Below are 20,875 nucleotides of genomic sequence, written 5' to 3'. Positions count from 1 at the left end.
CTACCATTCTAATATGTGTTTATCCCATCCACTTTTTAAGTACTGTTAGTTGATAAGAGTCTCTTTCCCTGACCATGTATGTTTTATTATATCAGAAATTAAGAATCCCTTTATTCTTAAATGAATGAAGTCTCAGTTACCTTAAAACCTTAGAGGTGCTCTTAAATTCTTACATTTAAAATGCCTATAGCAACTACCTACGTAGAGTTGTATTTGAGTGTTTTCTTTAAATAAGTTTAAAATATACATAAATGGGTTTTTCTTAATCTTTTTTTTTTCAGAATGGGTGATTTACCAATTGTAAATATCTTGATTTTTAATGGGTTTCCTTTATTTCATATTTTATATGTAAATACATAGGGTGTGACTATCTACAGCGGAAGTCCATAGAACTGTTAAGCATTTGAAAAATAAACAAACATAAAAGCAATGTAAGTCCAACCAAAAATAATTCTACTGATTTCCTATCTTCACTATACATTTACATGCTTGTCATTCTTCTAATATCCAAATTAGAACACTGGATGCCTGCTAGGAACCCAGAAATATAATTTGGGTTCTGTGATAATACAGTTATTTGTCTTTAACTAGTTTGTCTTAGGTAATTGTGCTTAAAAAGAGAAGAAACCATTTTTAGACTACATTTAACTATAGATAACTTAGATTTACAAAAATTTTTAAGTATTCAAGTTATAGAAAACACATATTAAATATTAAGGTAAAATAATAAAAAACTTCTCCACTAAGGTATAAATATTTTACAGTCAATAATTGACAGTGAATAGTCTAATCTACAAATACAAGGGACAATTGTTTGTGGAATGTGTGTGTTGTTAGGAAGAAAATGGGGGAAACAAATAGAATAAATGAAATAAAGCAATCTAAACTTATTGTCGGTGGGTATGAACCCTAGAGAAAATGAAAAGTTTAATAAACTTGGGTTTCTTTCTAGGTCTATTAAAAAGGAAAATGGAATAGCAACATCAGTAAAGTATTATCTTTTCTCCATTTTTTCTTTTTAATAGAAATAAGGCAATTGGAATCAATCTCCCTAAATTATGAAATTGTTTCTGTTTTTGGGCCCTGTATCATAGAATATGGTTCATCTGATATTTGCATGCTTTCTGGCCTGTTCCCTGCCTCTAAAATGAAAAACTCGCAAAACTTATTTTAGAGTTTATTTTAACATAAAAATCTTTATTTTTTTAAAGAATAGATTTTATTCTTTCTCCACCATCAGGGGCCTGTGGAGGCTGGCTGGGAATGGGACTCCTAAAATGCCAAATAATGTCTGGAAGGCTGTGGTCCAAGGCCATTTTGCTGACTATTAGCGGGGTCTTCGTAACCAGAGGGAGTACACAGCTCTTCTTTAAATCTAAGGTGTATATACTCGATTTGAAACAGAATTCTATCTAGGCAAGAGATGTGCTTATGTGTACAAAGCAAAGAACAACACAGTGATTCCTAATGGCAAACCAAACAAACCAGAGTAAAATGGGGAAAAGTAACCTGTGCTCATGGGAACAGAGACATGGTTTCTGCCAAATTCCGAAGCAACCTTCCTGCTAAAGCCATTGGGCACAGAATCCATGTGATGCTGTACCCCTCAAGGATTTAAATTTAATGAAAAGTAAATAAATAAGGGTATAGAAAAAAATAGATTTTATTTTCAGGGCTCCTGGCTGGCTTAGTTGGAGTAGCATTTGTTTGACTCTTGATCAGCAGGTCATGAGTTTGAGCCCCTCATTGGGTATAGAGATTACTTAAAATAAATAAATAATTTTTTTTTTTTAAGAGTAGATTTTAGTTTCTGTTACCAAAGGTTGAATAATCTCTTGGCATTGGTGAAATGCTAGTAATTGTAAAATTCTATAGAATATAAGAATTCATTGCTATATAAAGTATTACCTCTTTGTATCTCATTATTAGTTAAAAACAATATATGTCCAAAATAGGTCTTGTTACATCAAGAATCTTATTATTCTTAAAAAGTAAAATTAGGGACTTATAAGTGAGATGAAGTGAAAACCCTTTAGACATAAATTCTAGAAGAGACTAAAAGATCAAGAAACTTTAAAAAATGTATATATCATTACAAAGAAATGTTTTATAATATGTTATGGTAAATTTGAAAATATTAAACTATTTTATATTAATAAGGTAAAAATAACTTTAAGCATTTTTAGATTTTTATGCTACATCAGAATAAAGGGTTGGGTACTAATATTTTATCTTGATCATAAATTAAAGAGTTAAATAGAAGCCCAGCATACATCTTAATTCTCATCCATTCACTCATTCATTCATCAAGCTTTCTATTTTTAATCCTTGATATGTATCCAATGCCATACTGGGTACTGGAGTTTTAAAAAATTAATAAGACATTGTCTCTATTCTCAAGAAACTCTTAATTTGTTTTGGGAGTTGGTAAAAGTCCTATAGACCAAATCCAGCCTGTCTTTTTGTTGTGTTGGTGTTGATGTAGCTTATGAGCTAAGAATGGATTTCGTATTTTTTTAAGTGGCTGAAAAAAAATCAAAAGGAGAATAATACTTTGTGGCATATAAAAATTGTTTGAAGTTTAAATTTCAGTCTCCCTAAATGAAGTTTTATTGGAACACAGCTACAGTCATTCATGTATGTAATACCTGTGGCTACAACAGCAGAGTTAAAGAGTTGCAACCAAAACTTTTCCTTTTACATGAATATTTTTTATATCAAAATCTACATTTTTCTAAAATTTTTGCTATTTCTCCTTTTGATTATTTAATTCTGACCAATTATATCAGGACACTTTTGTTATAAATTATCTAAGAACAATACTTTAAAATTTTTTTAAGAGTGAGATTTTACTTAATGCATAACAAATCCATTAGTTTGATGAATTTTGGAAATTCAAAATTTTATATATAATTTAGAATAAAAGATCTTTTACTTTTGTTATGCTGTATTGTCTATGGAGACAACGTGACAATACAATTCATTATGGCAGAAAAGTGTTTTGTCTTTGCTCCTTTTAAAATTAAGCATTTGAAAAATGAAACCCAACATCATTTCAGATTACTAAAGAAAAAAAAAGTAAATGTCAGTTTTTAAAAAGCCCATAAAAAATGTGAGTTTAAAAAAAATGTGAGTAAAGATGTCATTATCATTCAACAGACCAACAGTCAACAAACTTTTTCTGCAAAAGGTCAGATGTTAAATACTTTCTGCTTTGCAGGTTATAAAGTTTTAGTTGCAACTATTTAACTCTGCTGTTGTAGCCACAGAAGTAGGTTCATTATGGAACTGAAGAGGCATCTAACAAAATGACCAATGCTAAAAGGAATAGAATACTCAAAATTTGGTACAAAGGATGGATTTCTAGGATCATGGATTCTGGAAGACATATTCTGTTTATAGCCCATAATATTTACATTTCTTTGGAACAGATTACTATTTTAAACCATTTTATAAATATTTTCCACAAAAATATCAAATCAAAGAAAAATTGTTTATTTTGTGAAATTTGTTTTATAATCAATGTTTCACAATTTACACATTTCATTATTTTAGGTGTGAGTGTACTGTAAGCCAGGGATCATTTTATGCAGTCATTTTTAGCCATTTTTCTTTCAAAATTATAATGCTTCAAAAGTAAGAATACTATATAAGTAAAATGTAGGAGACATCCTAGACCTGAGTTACTGACTATACTTAATGATTCTCAATTTGTGACTTGTGAAAATCAGTGAGAACATTTAATAGCTTCACCTAAAAGTTAACATTGGACATTTTGACAATCAGAAAAATTCTATATTACAGCAGAAGCATAGAAAAACATCATATGTAACAATTTCTGTTTTTGAAAGAAAATTTAGTCACTAACGTAAGACTTTTAAATTATGTAGTTGTTTTCAAGTATATATAATATTCTTCAGGAAACTTTATTTCCCTGGGAAAATATCATATACTGATATTCTAGAACTCTATAAATATTTATTTTACAGTGCTAGGAATTTTTTTTTTTTACACTAAGACCTGTTATACATGCTAGAACTAAATAATGACCATATTGAACTAGGATTTTGAGTACCTTAAAACTGTTCTGTATTAATAAGATAACTCAGCAATATGAAATTGATAAAACCAGGATATCAGAAACCCTTGTAATTGAAGTATTTTAAACTAGATTGAATAAAATACATCACTATTCTATGGTCAAATAAGGTTACACTTTATGCCATTTTAAGCTCTTCCTTTAATTTTTATGAAATAGTCCTGAACATAAGAACTATGTTACTATGTCTTAACTTTGTCAAAACATGGTGGGATGCAATATGATATAGTGGAAACACTAACAATATAGAGTCAGACATGAATTCGAATCTCAACTCTACCACTAAGTATGAAATTAAGGCAAATTAACCTATTCCAACTTCATATTTCTCATTTGCTAAATTAGCTAATGCCTACCTCTCAGGCTATTGTTTCTAGTGATTGAGATTATAAGGTTAGCCAGTAATAATCAATAACACTTATATATAGCATTTACTATGTGTCAGCAGCTATTTTAAACATATGTTAATTCATTTAGTCTTCAGATGTATGCTGGGCTTCTATTTAACTCTTCAACCATATGAGGCAAGTACAATTTTATATCTATTTTAAAGATGGAGAAACTGAGACACAGATGAATTAATTGACTTGCCCAAGGTTATCCTAACTAAGTGAGTGAGTAAGTGACAATAATGCATACAAAGCAATCCGGTATAATGCCTGGCACCTTTGTAGATGTTTGGTAAATGTTCATTTTTTTTTTCTTTACCCTTTCCTTCCTCATTTGATTAATATTACCTATTACCTCTAATTAGTTGTGGCAGCCCCAAATAGTTCAGCTATTAACCCTTGTACTTTTGATATCCTTAGTTAGCTACTGACGTATGTGGATAATCTTAAAAAATAAAGATGTGAGTCAACATTTTCCTACTGCTACTTTCAGGCTTGGGACAAAGGAAAAAGATTAAGAGTTTCTATACTGTATAGGATATGAAGAATGAGGCTTAATAGTGCAGTTACATTAAGTAACTCTTGATATCTTACCTGAACCTATGTATTTTAAGTCTCTAATTCCTCTGTTGTTTAAAGTTCTTGGAATATGGCTTGAATCAGCTGAGATATATGATATTCAGGGTAGCTTTTCCATAACATTCCACTTTATAGCTGGGGTTTGTAATTATTTTGCATATCCATTAAAAAACAGCATATGTCTTAGAGTATAGGCACATTTATGAGCTATCAGATTGCTAAAAACATCAATTATAGTTTTTGTTCAGTTTAACAAGTATTTGTCAAGCATCTTGGGCTTCACTGAGTGAGTACTATGAAGTACATGTACTCCTAAAACAGTCACCTGACAAATCAAGACAGTATAAACCCAATATCAGAAATGTGCAGCCAAAAGATTTCTTTAAGGAGAAAGATTAAGAGAAAGCTAAAATTAATTTTAGTTACAATTAATCAGTACTTAAAAAGTAATCAGCAAAAAATTGGGGCAGGTAGTAGTAAAGTTAAAATTGAAGAAGAGAGAGAGGATTCAGATTAGGAGAGAAGAGGAAGGACATTACTACTGGGAATAAGAAAGAAGGAGAAATGTATGATCAGCCTACAGAGAAAGATAAAATTAAGAAAATCCTCCTGGCTAGAATCCTGGCTAGAGCAGAGGATTCATTTTACATAGAAAGATGGATAAACTAGACCTCTTATTTTAATCTCTTTCTTAGAACATCTAGAGTAGCACCATCTGTAGAGATTTAAAAAAAAAAAAAAAAAGCAACTGTCCTAATTCTGAGACTCCTTAGAAGACAGAATTCTTAAGTCTAAGTCTACTATAAACCAGTACACACAGTAAAATCACACCATCAAGGCTCTTTAAAAGCAGATACTTTTTGAGATGTCATTTATTTAAATACACATTAGCATATTCTTCAGTAGGGCTAACTTCATCATTTTTGAAGATTTTTTAAAAATATTTTTTGTTTTCTTTTGTTTTTAAGTCCTGATTTAATCTACAGACCTAATGAATATCCATACCATTATTTGCAGATAAAACTGAAACTGCTGTGAAGCATCAAGTTCTAGTTTTTTGATTTGTTGTTTGGAAACATTTTTCTCATCATAGATTTTGTCAGTGATGTGTCTCAAATTAGCTTAGTGTTTTATATAAAATTACAAACTATGTAAAAAAATAGAGAAATCACAGTATCTCAGAGTTTGAAGAGAATTCAAAGGCCATTATGTTCAAAGTCCTAGCATACCCTTTTCATCATTCCCAACCTTTGTCTGAACATCTCAATTGCTACATCTTCCATCTGGAAGTTTGTTGCTTTTGCAACTCTGTTGTTTGAAAGTCCAGACATATCAAACTGAAACCTGGCACCTTATCATTTCTACCCCATGGTTCTAATTTTTCTGTGCACTGTACAAAAGAATGTAGATTTCTTTTTTACATGATAGTTCTCCTAATATTTGAAGATAAATACTACATTTACCCCTTATGTCCAGTTACTTTTGTATTTTTTTGCATGCATTTTTTTCTCATTAAACACAGAATGTGTTCCCATGATATTCAATCTCTGTTTTACTTATGCATTAAAAAGAAAGGCTCCTTGGTATTATTGTACCAGGGGAAAGGTAAAGATACAAAATTCAATAATTTAGATAAAGTAATTAGGGCAATAAGTGACATTGAATTTAAAACTATTATGTTGAAAGGCTCCTATTACATATAGTAAAAATAAAGGTACATTGTTCCTTCAGGTCAGAATTTTAAAATTTTGAGCATAAGGCAAAACCAAAAATTTCATACATGAAGAACCTATATATAAAATACTGTCTTCATTCCCTTAAGTATGTTTCTTAATTGTATGCCTACTCTGCATCAGAATATGTACTGACCTTTTAGGGGCCCTTAAGATGATCATCATCAGTAAACATACAAATAATTACAAATACACTTATTATGCTAAATTCCATATCTATTTAGAACTCTTACTAGAGAAGTAGTATTGCCCATATAAACTATTTGTGAGGCAGCGTAACACAGTCTTTAAGAGTACAGACTACTTGGATTTGAATCCTAGATCTTCCTTTTACTAGTGACCTTATACAACTTACTTAACTTGCTGTACCTCAGTTTTACTATGTGTAAAATAGAAAGAGTAAGAGTACTTACCTCATAGGGTAGTTATACTATGTGAATTAACATAAGTAAAACTAAAAAAGTATATACTTACTACATAAATATTTGCTACTATTACCTACAATATAAATAGAGCTTTAGCTTAAAAATGAGTAGATAATGGTTGAATAAATATTGAAAGAATTTTCTCTAGGGAAAAAAATCCAGTAGAATAGAACCTGAAGTATACAATGTTATAGCTGTGGGAAAGGAGTTGATTGTTCTATAAGGACGAATTGATATAAGAGGACATAAATCATATTTCTTTATGAAGATTAAAGATAGCATTATAGTTCTGGGTGTCATTGAGATGATTTAAGTGTTCCCCCCTTACCTTCTCCACCTCTTTCCATAAGTTTGATTGTTGTATATGATATACTTGTATGTCTTAATCCTTAAGGTGAAACTTTATGTAAGAAAGATAAGTCAGGTGATTATGAGGTGATTTTGAATAGGGTTTTGCAAGTTTTTAAAATACTTTTCTATAAAACATGGGCATTTGAACCAATGAGAAAATAACTGTTAGTTTTGAATATTGTATAAATATAATAGTCTTTTTATAATGTGTCTCTTGCTTGTGGTGATTCAAGACTATAGTTGTTTAGGAGACCACATTATAATGAGGTCAGCTTAGTATAACCCCATTGATGAAGTTCAAAAGAGATTCACATCATACCAGTTTCCCACTCCTGTTAAACAGGATATGTTAAATAGGGTATTGGTTTGATAAGAACTCTGTTTGTGGGCCTTATTTACTTTCTCATTCCCTTCCTTTTGCCATTTTTAAGACTTACTTTACCTATGCTATATCCTATCATTAAGATGAGGCTGCTTTTATAGGGTCAATAGATCAATGAATATCACCACCAGTATAAGATAACATTTAGAGGAATGAGAAGGCTACTTTTATAGATACTAAAAGCAAATCCTAGTATAAATGCGTCTTCCCTCCTAGGTGTCTTGGGCAGAAGCAGCAATGGTATTAACAATGCTCTAGTTTAGCATTGCTCAAACTTTAATTATTACTCTTTGTCTTCTAAGTATAAAATATCTTTGGACAGGAGTCAGCAAACTTATTCTTTTCAGGTCCAGGCAATAAATACTTCAGACTTTGTGGGTTCTGTACTCTCTATCATAAGCATTCAACTCTGCCAGCCCTGTAGCACGAAAGCCACCATAAGATGATATAAATGAATGAGCCTCACTGTGCCCCAATAAAAATGTATATATGGATACTGAAATTGGATTTCATTTAATTCCCACATGTCATGACATACTATCGTATTTTGGTTTTTTCCAATCATTACAAATTTAAAGATCACTCTTAGATTGAAGACGATGCAAAAAACAGGCAGCAGGCAGGAATTGTTCCCTTGGCTATGATTTGCCAAAGCCTATTTTAGAATATTCCTACCGTATAGTGTACTAGTATCTCCTCTGTTAATCAAAGGCTCATAACATGTGGGCTTTTAGAAGAATGCTCTGAGAATTTAAGAGAGAGAAAGGTGATACACCACAAGAAATTAACACTTAATAGATTCAAATATATCTTGAAAGCCTCCTGTATATATGCCAGGCATTGTTCAAGATGCTGTGGATATAGCAATAAACAAAGAAGTCAAAAGTCCCTGCCTTTATGAAATTTACATTCTAGTGGATGACAAAAATATAAGTAAACAAGTAAAATGTATAGTATTAGAGATGGTGATAAGTACTGTGGATAAAAATAAACCAGGGAGAGTGAATAGATAGTGTAGGCAGAAAGCAGAGTTGTAATTTTTAAAAGGCCATTAAGGAAGGCTTTAATGATAAGATGACATTTGAGCAAAGACATAAAGGAGATGGAACAAGCAATGGATCATGTAAAACCTGTATGCCACCCTTAGTATAATGGAGAGTTTTGAACAGAGGCACTACATGATTTGACTTATATCTTAATAGGGAAACAATTTAGGAAGCTATTGAAATAATCCAGGTGAAAAATAATAGTGACTTAGACCAATGATAGAGGTGAAGGTACTGAGAAATAGACTATTTATATATTTTGAAGATAGAGGTAAGAGATGAAATAAGAGCAAGAGAGAAGTCAAGTATAAGACCCAGGGTTTTGACTTGGGCAGTTGGAAAGATGGAGTTGTCATTTACTGGAAAAGACTGTGGGAAGGGGAGGTTTGACGAGAAACATCAGTTGTAATTTGGTCATAGAAATGAACTGCTTTTAGATATCCAAATGGAGATGTTAAATTGGCAATTAAAACATGCATTTGGAGTTCAGAAGAGAAGTCTAAGCTGGAGGTACTTTTTTTAAAAGTCATCAGCATCTTCATGGAATTAAAATCCATGACAATTGATGAGATCACCAAGGTATTTACTAGTATTATTACTTATTTATTGGTATTACTGCCCTTGCTTTTTTTCCTCATCCACTTTCAAAGAGGTAGGTAGTTTCTAGTAACTTATCCCCTCTGCTCACTCACAAATAGCAGGGATCCCACTGAATCAGAAACCTGACCTACACAGGAAGTACTATTAGTTGGCCATACTCAAATTTTGCCATGGTATAAACATGGGAGTGAGTTTCCCAAGTACCTCCTTGCTGGAAACGTTTGCACTGGAGGTAAGTGTGAAAGGGGAGGCTGTGGGAAATGACGGGGTGAGGGCTTCCTAAACCTTTCCCAAACCTTAAAAATTGCTTGATTCTGAGGAATGGGGAAGGTTCAGGCTGGTTCTTATTTCCCTGAACCAGTTCATACAGCCCTAAATTTGACCTGCTTTCCTCAAACTGGGAGTCAGAAATCCCTTTTCTCTTCTGTTTTTCTGCTGCAGAAATTCCCAACATTCCCATTTTGTGGGCTCCAGAAAGGGGTAAGCGAAGACTTCAATCCCAGCCAATCATTTCCAGATTAATAATTTTTAGTGTTTTGGTTTGTTTTTTTTTATCATCATAAAGAATGCTTGGACCCATTTTTCCCATCCATTTAATTTCCTTGTGGATTGTTATGTATCTATGTTCTAGGATCATTCTGTATCCCTGGGCAATAGAGTTCAGATTCATCTGCTATTTCCATTTGTGTGCTATTCTCTTGTGGATTCTCATATGCAGTTTATTGATGACTGTTTCCTAGATGGAAGAAACCCAATTCAGGAGACTGCTTTATTCTCGATTTCATCTTTTCCTGAATGGTGTTTTTGTTCCCCAGCTAACAGCTCTTCCCTACCCTACACAACCGCTTCTGATGATCTGTCATTGCTTCTCTGTTGTTCTGTCTTACTGCTTTGACTGCCTTTGATTTTTGCCTCTACTTTTTGCCCCACTTTATGCATCTGCTGAATGATTTGCATTCTTCACTTACTGGTACTTTGTCTATCAGCAAATGGCCTGATACTGCCATATCCATCTGCTACTTTAGCTTTAGACTACCCAGCACTGTTTATCTGCTCTCCTACCATTCTGTATCATGGCCTTCCAAGTGCTATGCCATCTGCCTGCTTGATCTTGCCCTGTCCAATCTATGCCTGTAATATTTTAAGTAGGTTCATATTGTTTAGCACTTCTGCTACCTATCTCCACTTGTCTTATGCCACTAAGTTGGACTGCTAAGTTTGCTTGACTACTGTCTCCTTTACCTATTTGCTGCACATGGCTGCTCCATTAATTAACCTGAGACATTGCATTCATCTCCTCTGTACTCAGCCTTGCAACTTGCTGATCAGCTCATATTGCCTCCTTTATACTTTTCTGCATCTGGTAAATCACTGGCGTTATTCCTCTGTTGTCTTGTAACCTTGATCAGATTTTATTTCCAAGAAAAATGTTGCCTACATATTGTCCAAACATATCTTAGAAATAGGAAAATACTTCACTTTTTAACAGTCCAGTACAGTTTACTCCTAAACTGACTTTTCAACTATCACCCATCCTTTCTCCTTTTTTATACAATTCCACATTCTTCCCTTTATTTAGCAATAGATTTTTTTCAAATAATGTATCATCTTTGCTTCAGTTGACCTTTCACATCATATATTATGTACTTTATTTTCTTGTATACAGGATCTTTCAGTGATTTTCCATATATTAAATTTATTTCCTGGTTTATTTTCCATGTTCCAGGGCTTCATGAGGATGAGTTATTCCTATTAATTTTATCATTTTTAATAAGACTGGAAGAATTTCTTAAAATTTAAAGTAACATCTCCAAAAATAATAAATTTAGTTATAGTTCTTTGTGGTTAGTTTAAAGTAGCTTTCCACCCTGCTCCATTTTTCCTTTGAGAATATCATTTCTCAGCCGCCCCATAATTTATGTAATATCAGTTCTTTAGATATCCTTTTGATGTATTTATCTTTCCCTCCTTTTAGACTATATTTTCTTGTGTGTAGGTAAACTTTAAATTGACATTTTCCTATTATTTGCTAAGTGCTTGACATTTAAAAAGAACTTGAAATACAAAATTATTTGCTTGAAGCTTGATGTCTTATTTACTTATATTTAAATGAGAAACAAGATCAAACAAGAAGTGGAGAAGAATTTTGCGAACAATTTCAAGAGTCTAAGGAGATTGAAAGTGGGGTGTGGGGTGTGTGTGTGTGTGTGTGTGTGTGTGTGTGTGTGTAGATTTGAGGTGTTCCTTGTGTGTAGTTGTGAAGTGTACTTTGTGTGTATGTATCCACAACATCATTGTGCTTGAAGTGTGGAAAATTCTGAGTATCCATATTAAATTTTATTTTACTTTTATGAAAAATGAAATGGGAAAGGAAAGGGAAGAAGCTAAAAAGAGAGTGATAAATTTAGGGAGTATAGAAAAAGAGTATGGACATTTTTTTTTCCTTTTCCTTTAACAATAAAGGTAAAATTAGTATGAAAAAAAAAGCTAGTGTAGGAAAGTCAGGAAAATAATTTCAGTAACTTTTAATTTTTTTATTGTGGCAAAATGCACATGACATAAAACTTACTGTTTCATCTCTTTTAGGTGTACAATTCAGTGGCATCAGTACATACAACCATTACCACTATGTGTTTCCAGAACTTTTTTATCGTGCAAAACAGAAACTCTGTACCCATTAAATAGTAATTCCCCAAACCTCTTTCCCCACCTCCCAGGCAAACTCTGTTTTAGTAGCTGTCTCAGAATTTGCATATTCTAGGATTTGCCCCATAAAAGTAGAATCATTTAATTTTTGTCCTTGTGTGTTTGACTAATTCACTTAACATAGTATTTTCAAGTTTCATCCATATAGAAGCATGTATCAGAATTCCCATCCTTTTAAAGAGTAATATTCCATTTATGTATATAGTACAATTCATTTATCCATTTCTCTGTTGATAGACAACACTTAAGTTGTTTCCATATTTTGGCTATTATGAATAATACTGCCATTAGCAGTGATGTGCAAGTGTCTGTTTTTCTTTCCATTCTTTGGGTATTTACCTCGATAAATAGCTTTTAGTGTCCTCTTGTCTAAGAGGACACTAAAGACCTTAGGGGAACTGTAATATGTTCCCCTAAAAGTAATATGAAAGATGGTTAAGTCCAAGCTAGTGTATTAGGAGCAGAAGAAATTATAAACTTTTAGGAAGACACAGAGGACCAAGTGAGATTTGGAAGACCTTATATTTTAAGAATGAAACTGGGCAGATAACTGATATTTGCGGAACAGCAAAATGATTCTGAAGGACATTGAATTAAAAAAATAAACCAACTTAAGGACAGATGATGGCCTTTTTTGAGATGGAATATTTCATGCTCTTTTAAAGAAGTAAGCATTTGAAAGGCAAGTTTTAAATGAAGATAATGGGATTGACATGAGGCAGCTAGGTTATATTTAGAGGAACCAAATATAGGAAGAGGAATTAATTTTAAATTCACTGGTACTCAATTCTGGATACCCAGTTTTCTACCTATAGAGGTTTTGCTAGAAAGATTCCTTTGACCAACCCTCCCGAGATTCTGATTCAACAGGATGGAGATATGGTTTAGGTAATGTGTGTATGCATGTGTGTGTGTTTAATCCACTGGTAAAATACAATGTGAGTTAAATTGAACTCTATGTCATAGTGTCCTAGACCTTGTAAGAGTTAGAAAGTTGGAAAGAACTGATCCTTGTCTTCAAGGACTTTAAAACTGAAGTAGTTAAATATGCAATAAAAATGATTTAGGAAAGAAGACTTTCAATCCATTATGTGATAATGTTTTCACATGTTAACAATTTTTTGGTGATTATACACACTTTGTCTAGCTTTTTTCAGCCATGGTTTCTCATCTAAGCTATTAAAAGCAAATGATTTGAGGAACTTTCAATTCTCCCAAAAGTGATACATAAACTAGTACTCTTTCATATGCATAGGAGAGAAGTGAATTCATTACTTCCAATAATTCTCTCAGAACCTATTTTAAAAAGGCTTGTCTGTGCTATGTAATCTATTAGGAGTATGTAACACAAAGATAAGGGTATATTCTCAAGGAGCTTACATTACAAAAGAGGGAAAAAGACATTTAACCAAAAAAAAAAAAAAAAAGTGTTTCTAATATTTCAAAATTTTGTTATTTTCTTCTGGTTCTTCAGAGAAAATGTTGAAGGCAGAGTAATTTTATATAAGGAAATACTTTCACTTCTAAGCTTCAGTAATTCAGAAATAAGAATGTCTTCTATAATTAATGCCTCATTACAATTGAAGGATTCTGGTAATAGTCTAATGCCAGTAAAAGTCTCTAATTTTAAAACCTGGAGCATTCAGTAACAATTAGTGATTTCATTGGTAGTTGTTAATAAATAGCATTATCTAAACCCTATGTTATTAATTTTATAGTAAAAGAATAGAGAAGGCCCAGAGAAAAATTGATAACTAATTTTCAGGAGGTTGTTCTTGAATGTTATTACAAACAAAATGGGGTATTCTTCTCTTGGGTATGTAACTATATACCAATATTGAAAATGTTTGGGAATTTAATTTATTCTCACTGCCAACTAAAACTTGCTGGAATTCCTGGTGTTAGAAGATTCAGTCATATTCATTGGTTTTTATTAGGAAGTCAATTAATTAGTCATCTGAGTTAGGAATTTATTGATGGGTACCATCAAACTTGAGAGCAGTAAGCTTCATTCACATTGCTCACTAATTCACAATGATTGCTTTAAAGGAATCTCTTTAAAGTGCTATACTTAAGTTTTACTAACCTATTTTTTCCTCCCATCTCCTGATGTCCTATAAAATTATTTATTTTATCAGCATAGCTGAAGGAAGATCAAAGTTCTCATGTCAGGAGAGAAGCACCAAAATAGAAATTATATCCAGATTTAACTTGTTTACTTAAGAAAGTGAATAACTTTAAAAGATGTTGTTTCACTTGTATTTATTCTGGAAAACATTTTTATGCAAACTAAAGATTACACAGAAATTTTAAGGTAAGGTGTAAGATCTGGGATAAAGAAAAATATAAATAACGTTTTATTAAACTCATTTTTATTAGTAATAAATATACTTTTCTTTTTCTTGTGATCCTGTTTTTATTTGAAGGAAAGCTAAACTGAAAATAGTTATATAATGTGGGGGTTTTTTTTTGTGAAAGTTAACTTGAAAAGGCAGTTTCCCTATCACGCCCTTATTAGGACTCAAATCTTTTTTATACTTAATAACAAGAAAATCCCCTAAATTTCCTTAATATCAGGAAATTCTTTGTAGGCAACTACACCTAGCAAACAAGTTGTCATTCTTTCCTGAAAACAGTGGGACGTATTCAGGATCTTGCAGAGGAAGATATAGCTTCCTTACATAAACATTTTGGGGAGGTAGTTTTACTCCTTTGATTTTGAATATAGATGGTGACAACAGCAGACACTAATAGTCTCTACATCCCCTAATGTCTTTCTCTTCTCTTTGCTGTCCCACCTTCAAATATTTCAATGTTGCTAGCAAAAATTAATGTATTACACCTTTGGCACAGAGATCCAGTGGAGTGAGAAAGATCATTGAGAGAAGTTCATTGCCTCATCTATGGCAACTATTTGATACAAAGATCCCTTGTGTATATTTAATAATATTTAATTTCATGGATATCAAAATTAGTACTTGAGTAGTTCACTAGTTAGATATTTGAAAGTTTACAAAATACAAGCCATCCCAAACATGTTGTATTTATCTCTGAACACATTTTAGATTTCTTAGAATATTTCATCTTTATGAAGAAATAGAGATTATGTTCTATTCATGTCAGCAGTATTAAAACATCTTAGATGTTCAGGAATCAATATTTCTTTGGTTTGTCCCTAGCCATACTATAGTAGTAAATATGCATTTACTTTGGAGTTAAAGGTAATAATCCCAATGTAGATATCTTAAGCAAATATTCTGAAAGAAAAAAATCTCTCAGAAGTTAAATTTATTTTTTCTCATTCTCAACCCAATGCCTTCTGGCCAAAATTAAGATTGATCTTGTGAGGAGGTAAAGATAAAATGCCTTTTAGGATATCTTCTCATTATGGTTAGCTACTAAAAATAAAACTTAAGGGGCCCCTGGTTGCTCAGTCAGTTAGCCTCTGCCTTCAGCTCAAGTCATGATCCCAGGGTCTCTAGCCTCACATCAGGTTCTTTGCTCAGTGGGAAGCCTGCTTCTCCCTCTCTGCCTATAACTCCCCTTGTTTGCTCTATTTCTCTGTGTCAAATAAATAAGTAAAATCTTTAAAATATAAATTAAAGTAAAAAATAAAACTTAAGACCATCTGCAGAGAGCTCCTATTTTATTAACGAGAAAATTTGTCTTCAAATTTCCATAACTCCCAGTTAGTGTTAGAATATTAGGAACACAATATAACATAGTATTTTGCATGTGGTGAGTATTCAATAAGAGCATTAAATGGTGAACTTTTTATTGTGACACAATATTTAAAGTATTAAAGATGAGATTAAAGATAAGAAAAGAATATGGTCATTTATGAAAAAGAAAAGGTGGAGATTTTCAAGTATTTATCTTGGCTATTATTAATAACACTAAAAGAAACGATACCTGTATTTTCCTGAGTATAGATTTCTGATTATCCTGCTTTTTCCAAAAAAAGAATTTGGAAACATAGGAAGCAAAATGAAGTAAATAAAAATCATGAATAATCTTGGCACCTAATTATTGCCTAGGACAAAGTGATTAGTCTTCACATTGGGTACCCATCATAGATACAGGTTTATATCTTGGGTTTCTTAATAACATCATCCTATCTACTAAAATTTACAGTTACTGTGTGCCAAACATTGTGATAAGCACTTTATATACTTTATATAATATCTTATTTAATCATAACAAAGCTACATGAGTACTACTTAATAAAATTAGTTTTAGAAAGATTAAATCATGAAATAACCTGGATCCCAAAGCTAGTAGAAGGTAACAGAATTTGGATTTCAACTAGGTAGGTGGTCTTGACTGCACAGCCCTTGCTTTTTAACCACTCTCCTTTTTATATAAATTAAGCTTTTTTCCATTAATAACATTTCTACCAAAAAGGGGAGGATTGTCAATCACTACAGAGTGTAAACAAGTTATGATTAATTTAAGTTCCCTATCTTAACCATTTAGGCTTTTTCTTATTTCCTATCATAGACATTCTTTTTATATAAATTGTCAAACTTTTCTCTTTTCTCAAACTCCATTCACATAATAATACTCAATTATTTCCTTACTTACCCTCTTACAGCAGAGGTCAAGCCCAAAAACAAAGGCATGCCGTTAATAAAGTACAAACATACTATTTTCTAACAGGCTAGTTATGCCCTTTGAGAAGTTTTCTTTTTTTCCATAGCTGATGCACAATAGTTTATTTTCTAACTACTCTTTCTTTATGGAATGTTCATATTAAATACTTTATGTACAGAAAATTATGGAACCTTAACATTCTAGAATTAATTGTCCATTCATAGCTATAAATCTTGCAAAAATTTATGATTAGGACTTTGAAAATACATAGCTACTGTAGTAGTTACTTTAAAAAAAAAGAACAAATACTTCTATTTATACAATTTTTTTTCCTTGGCAAACTCATTTTTCTTAATGGGCATTCCAAAAGAAAGAATATTCTAGCGTACAATTAATGTGAATTACCATTTGATTACCTACATGCTTAAGGCATTTCATACACTTTTTCAGGTAGGTAGAGCATAATTCCCCTCCATTGTTCAAAACAGCTTTTTTTTTTTTTTTAACTTGCTGCTGACATGCAAATCACTTCATGCCCCAAGTTTTTTAGTAAGTGAATTGTTTAACACCTGGCTTGAATTTTTCCACAGAAACTTTTATTTATATAAGTGAGTCTCAACCTGGGGATTTTTTTGGACCCTGAGAAACATTTGGCAAAGCCTAGTGACATTTTGGTTGTCAGAACTGAAGGGATACTACTGACATTAGATGAATAGAGGCCAGGGATGCTGGTAAACATCCTGCAATGGACTGAACATTGCTTACAACAGAGAATTTTCTGGCCCAAATTGTAATAGTGCAGAAATTGAGAAATCCTCATTTACATAGTATTATTGAGTACTTACTTACTGCCAGGCACAGTGTTTGGGGCTGGGAACACATGGATAGAAAGTTATGATCATAGCACTCAGGGAAGTTACATTATGGTTAGGAAATGGAAAGAATTTGGTAAATAAACTGTAACATGATCATCAGTATAGTAATGGTTTGTATGTAATGTATTAGGACCAGAATAAAGTCCACCTGGGGAGTTAGGGAAATTTTCAAAGAAGTGATATTGGAACTGTTATTATTGTTGTTCTTATTATTATTATTTACCTTTTACTTTAAGTTTACAAAAAGCACACAAATAGCATAGTTACAACTTAGTGGATTTTCAAAAAATGAACATACATGTGTGACCAGCATGCAGATCAAGAAACCAGATTATCAGCATCCCATATTATGCCCCCTTTGTGTCCCTTTCAGTAATAGCCCAACCCTCAAAAGTATTACAGTTTTGACTTTCAGCATCATTGATTACTTTTGTTTTTAGTAAACTTTATACAAATGAATCTTACACTGTGTAATCTGTTGTGTCTGGATTCTTTTGTTCAACATTATGTTTCTAAAATTGATTTGTTTCATGTAGTTCTTTGTTCATTATCACTGCACACAGTAATCCATTGTATGAATGTGCCAATATGTATTAAAGAAACAATTGCTGAAATCCTAAGTCTGCCGATAGATCAGTTTGGCTGCAAAATGGGTTTTGAAGGGAAACTGGCAAGAGAGAGCCTGGAGGTAGGTAAGGCCAAATGAGGGACACTCCATGTCATATAAAAGGCATTTGGGTTTTTTCTAGTAAAAAATAGACTTTTTTGAAAGATGTTAAATAGCAACGAATGTAATGAGACCATTTTGGCAGCAAAATAGAGAATGGGTTGAATGGGAATAAACTTGGCTATTAACATTAATCAGGAGGCTATTGAAATATTCAAACAAAAGATGCTGAGTACCTATTGGCAGACAAAGGCCGAAAGAAACATGACTTTCTGAGGCTAAAAATAAGTGCACTTTTTGACCTAACTGGGTATGAAATTTGCATGGTATAGTTTTCTAAGCCAACCTTCAAAAGCCTATGTGTGTTACTAAAATACAAAATGTATACAGTAAAGAAAAATAGTAGAATTCAGTGTTAGCAATTAAAACTGAATTCAAAATAATATCCAAATTTATACTGTTTGAAATTGTAGAAAAACATATATCATTAGTTGAAAATTAATAAACTGATGAAAATCTTCATGGAGAGTCTGTAAGAATATTGGCTACAGTGTAGTACAAGTCTAGACTAATGATACTGGCTTTTTATTTGTTTTCATTTTAATTTGAAACTTGTGACTTTTTTGTTTCATATATTCACTTTATCTTTCACTAAATTAGTCATGAGTACAGTGGGTTTTATTTTTTTTTTTAACTCATTTACTCATTTAGTCATGAGTAAAGTGGTTTTTGGCTCAAGAAATAAAATGAGACAAGAAGTGTGTGTGTTGGTGTATACACCGAAAAGCAGGAATTGAGAGAGGGAAGAAAGAAAGGAGTTAAAATATTGTATCCATATGAATAAGAAAGAAACTGTCTGAGGTAGAGTTAACAGAGTTCCCAATTGTTATTGCTAGGTCGGAAGATGACTGCATTTTACTTTTGTTTATGCATGTATCCCTAGAGAGAATAAACACAGTGAGTCAGAAAGTTCCCCATAGTCACCAAGCAACAGCATCACTTCGGAGATGTACTTATTGCTGAGACAGTGGTTAAGAGAGTTGGCTCTTTGTGACCCAGAAAATGAGTGCAATTAGCTTTTGATAACAGAGCACTCAGTGTTTATGAAGATGAACATCTCTAACATGATATTTTTTAAGTTATAAACCCTTTATAGATATGATTATTCACCTAGAAAGCCCAAAAGAATCCATTGAAAAAGTATTAGAATCAAGAAGAGTTCAACATGGTGGCTAAATAAAGAATAATTTACCTTATAAAAATCTATATACTAATATTACTTCAGTTAGAAACAACCATTAGAAAAAGTAACAGTAGGGAGCACTCCTGGGTGGCTCAGTTGCTTAAGGATGTGACTCTTGATTTCAGCTCCAGTCATGATCTCAGGATGATGAGACTGGGTCCAGTGTCAGGCTCTACGCTGTGTGTGGAGCCTGCTTAAGATTCTCTCTCTCCCTCTTCGTCTGTCCCTCTCCCTCTCAAACACCAGCTCCTGTGCTCTCTCTCTAAAAAATGTAACACAAAAAGATCTTATTTGTGGAGCAAATAAGTGGCTCATTCATTAACCGTCTGCCTTTGGCTCCGGTTGTGATTCCTGAGTTGTGGGATCAAGCCCCACTGTGAGGCTCCCTGCTCAGCGGGGAGCCTGCTTCTCCCTCTGCCCCTCCCCCTGCTTGTGTGCAGGCACTCTCTCTGTCTCTCTCTCTCCCCCTCTGTTAAAATAAATAAATAAAATCTTTTTTTTAATATCTCATTTGCAGTAGCAGAAAAAAGTAAATTTTATAATACCCAAGAATAAACTAAAGGAATTTGCCAGACCTGAATAAAGAAAACTTTATTAAAAGACACAAAATACCGCTTTAATGATTAGGAAATTATGCTGTATTCTTAAATGCAAACATTTTTGTGAAACCGTCAATTTACCTTAACTTGATTGATGAATGTGATAAAATTCCCAGTGGATTTTTGGGGGAATATATCCAGTTGACATCTAAACAAAATTTTAAAAGAACAAATTATGGAAACATTTAGTGATTTCTTTAAGTAAAACAATGAGAGGGCCTTAATCAGGTGTAAAAACATAATATAAAGCACAGTAATTAAAATACTTGGTCAGAGATAAAGTCAGAGATAAATGACACCAAATGATATTTCATTAACATAACTATGTATAAAATTGGAATTTAACATATTATAAATGTGACATTTTAAGAAATTAAAGGAAGGAAGGGTCAGTCAATAAAAGATGTTGAGAAAATTGGCTATCCATTTTGGTGGAGATTGATCGTGCAACTTAAAATTAAACTACGAATGAGTATATATTTAAACATTAAAAACTATGTTTATGATTTTAAAATTAAGTTATTTTAATGATTTTTAGGTAAGAGAAACCTTTTTAAGTGAGACATAAAAAAGAAAATATAAAAATAT

General features: G+C 32.3%; 1 protein-coding gene and 1 pseudogene across 17 annotated transcripts in view; both read left to right on the top strand.

Annotated features, from left to right (window-relative positions):
* GPHN (gephyrin) overlaps nucleotides 1-20,875 on the top strand; it is a 643,001-nt gene that overhangs the window by 311,162 nt on the left and 310,964 nt on the right. For 8 of the 16 annotated variants that reach the window (XM_082734091.1, XM_082734100.1, XM_082734097.1 and 5 more), the window contains exon 5: nucleotides 10,046-10,084. The exons of the other annotated variants lie outside the window; for them this stretch is intronic. In XM_082734091.1, coding sequence (XP_082590217.1) covers nucleotides 10,046-10,084 — 39 coding nt within the window. The remainder of the gene's footprint in view (nucleotides 1-10,045; nucleotides 10,085-20,875) is intronic. 16 annotated transcript variants of the gene reach the window in all.
* Nucleotides 1,288-1,628, top strand: LOC309866685 (large ribosomal subunit protein eL33 pseudogene; annotated as a pseudogene). The gene has a single exon. The product of its transcript is annotated as a large ribosomal subunit protein eL33 pseudogene (transcript).

Source organism: Mustela nivalis (genome assembly GCF_964662115.1).
Source record: "Mustela nivalis genome assembly, chromosome: 6".
In the NCBI taxonomy this organism is placed as follows: domain Eukaryota; kingdom Metazoa; phylum Chordata; class Mammalia; order Carnivora; family Mustelidae; genus Mustela; species Mustela nivalis.
Note: the sequence above shows the minus strand (reverse complement) of the source record. Positions and strands in the feature narration are given on the sequence as shown.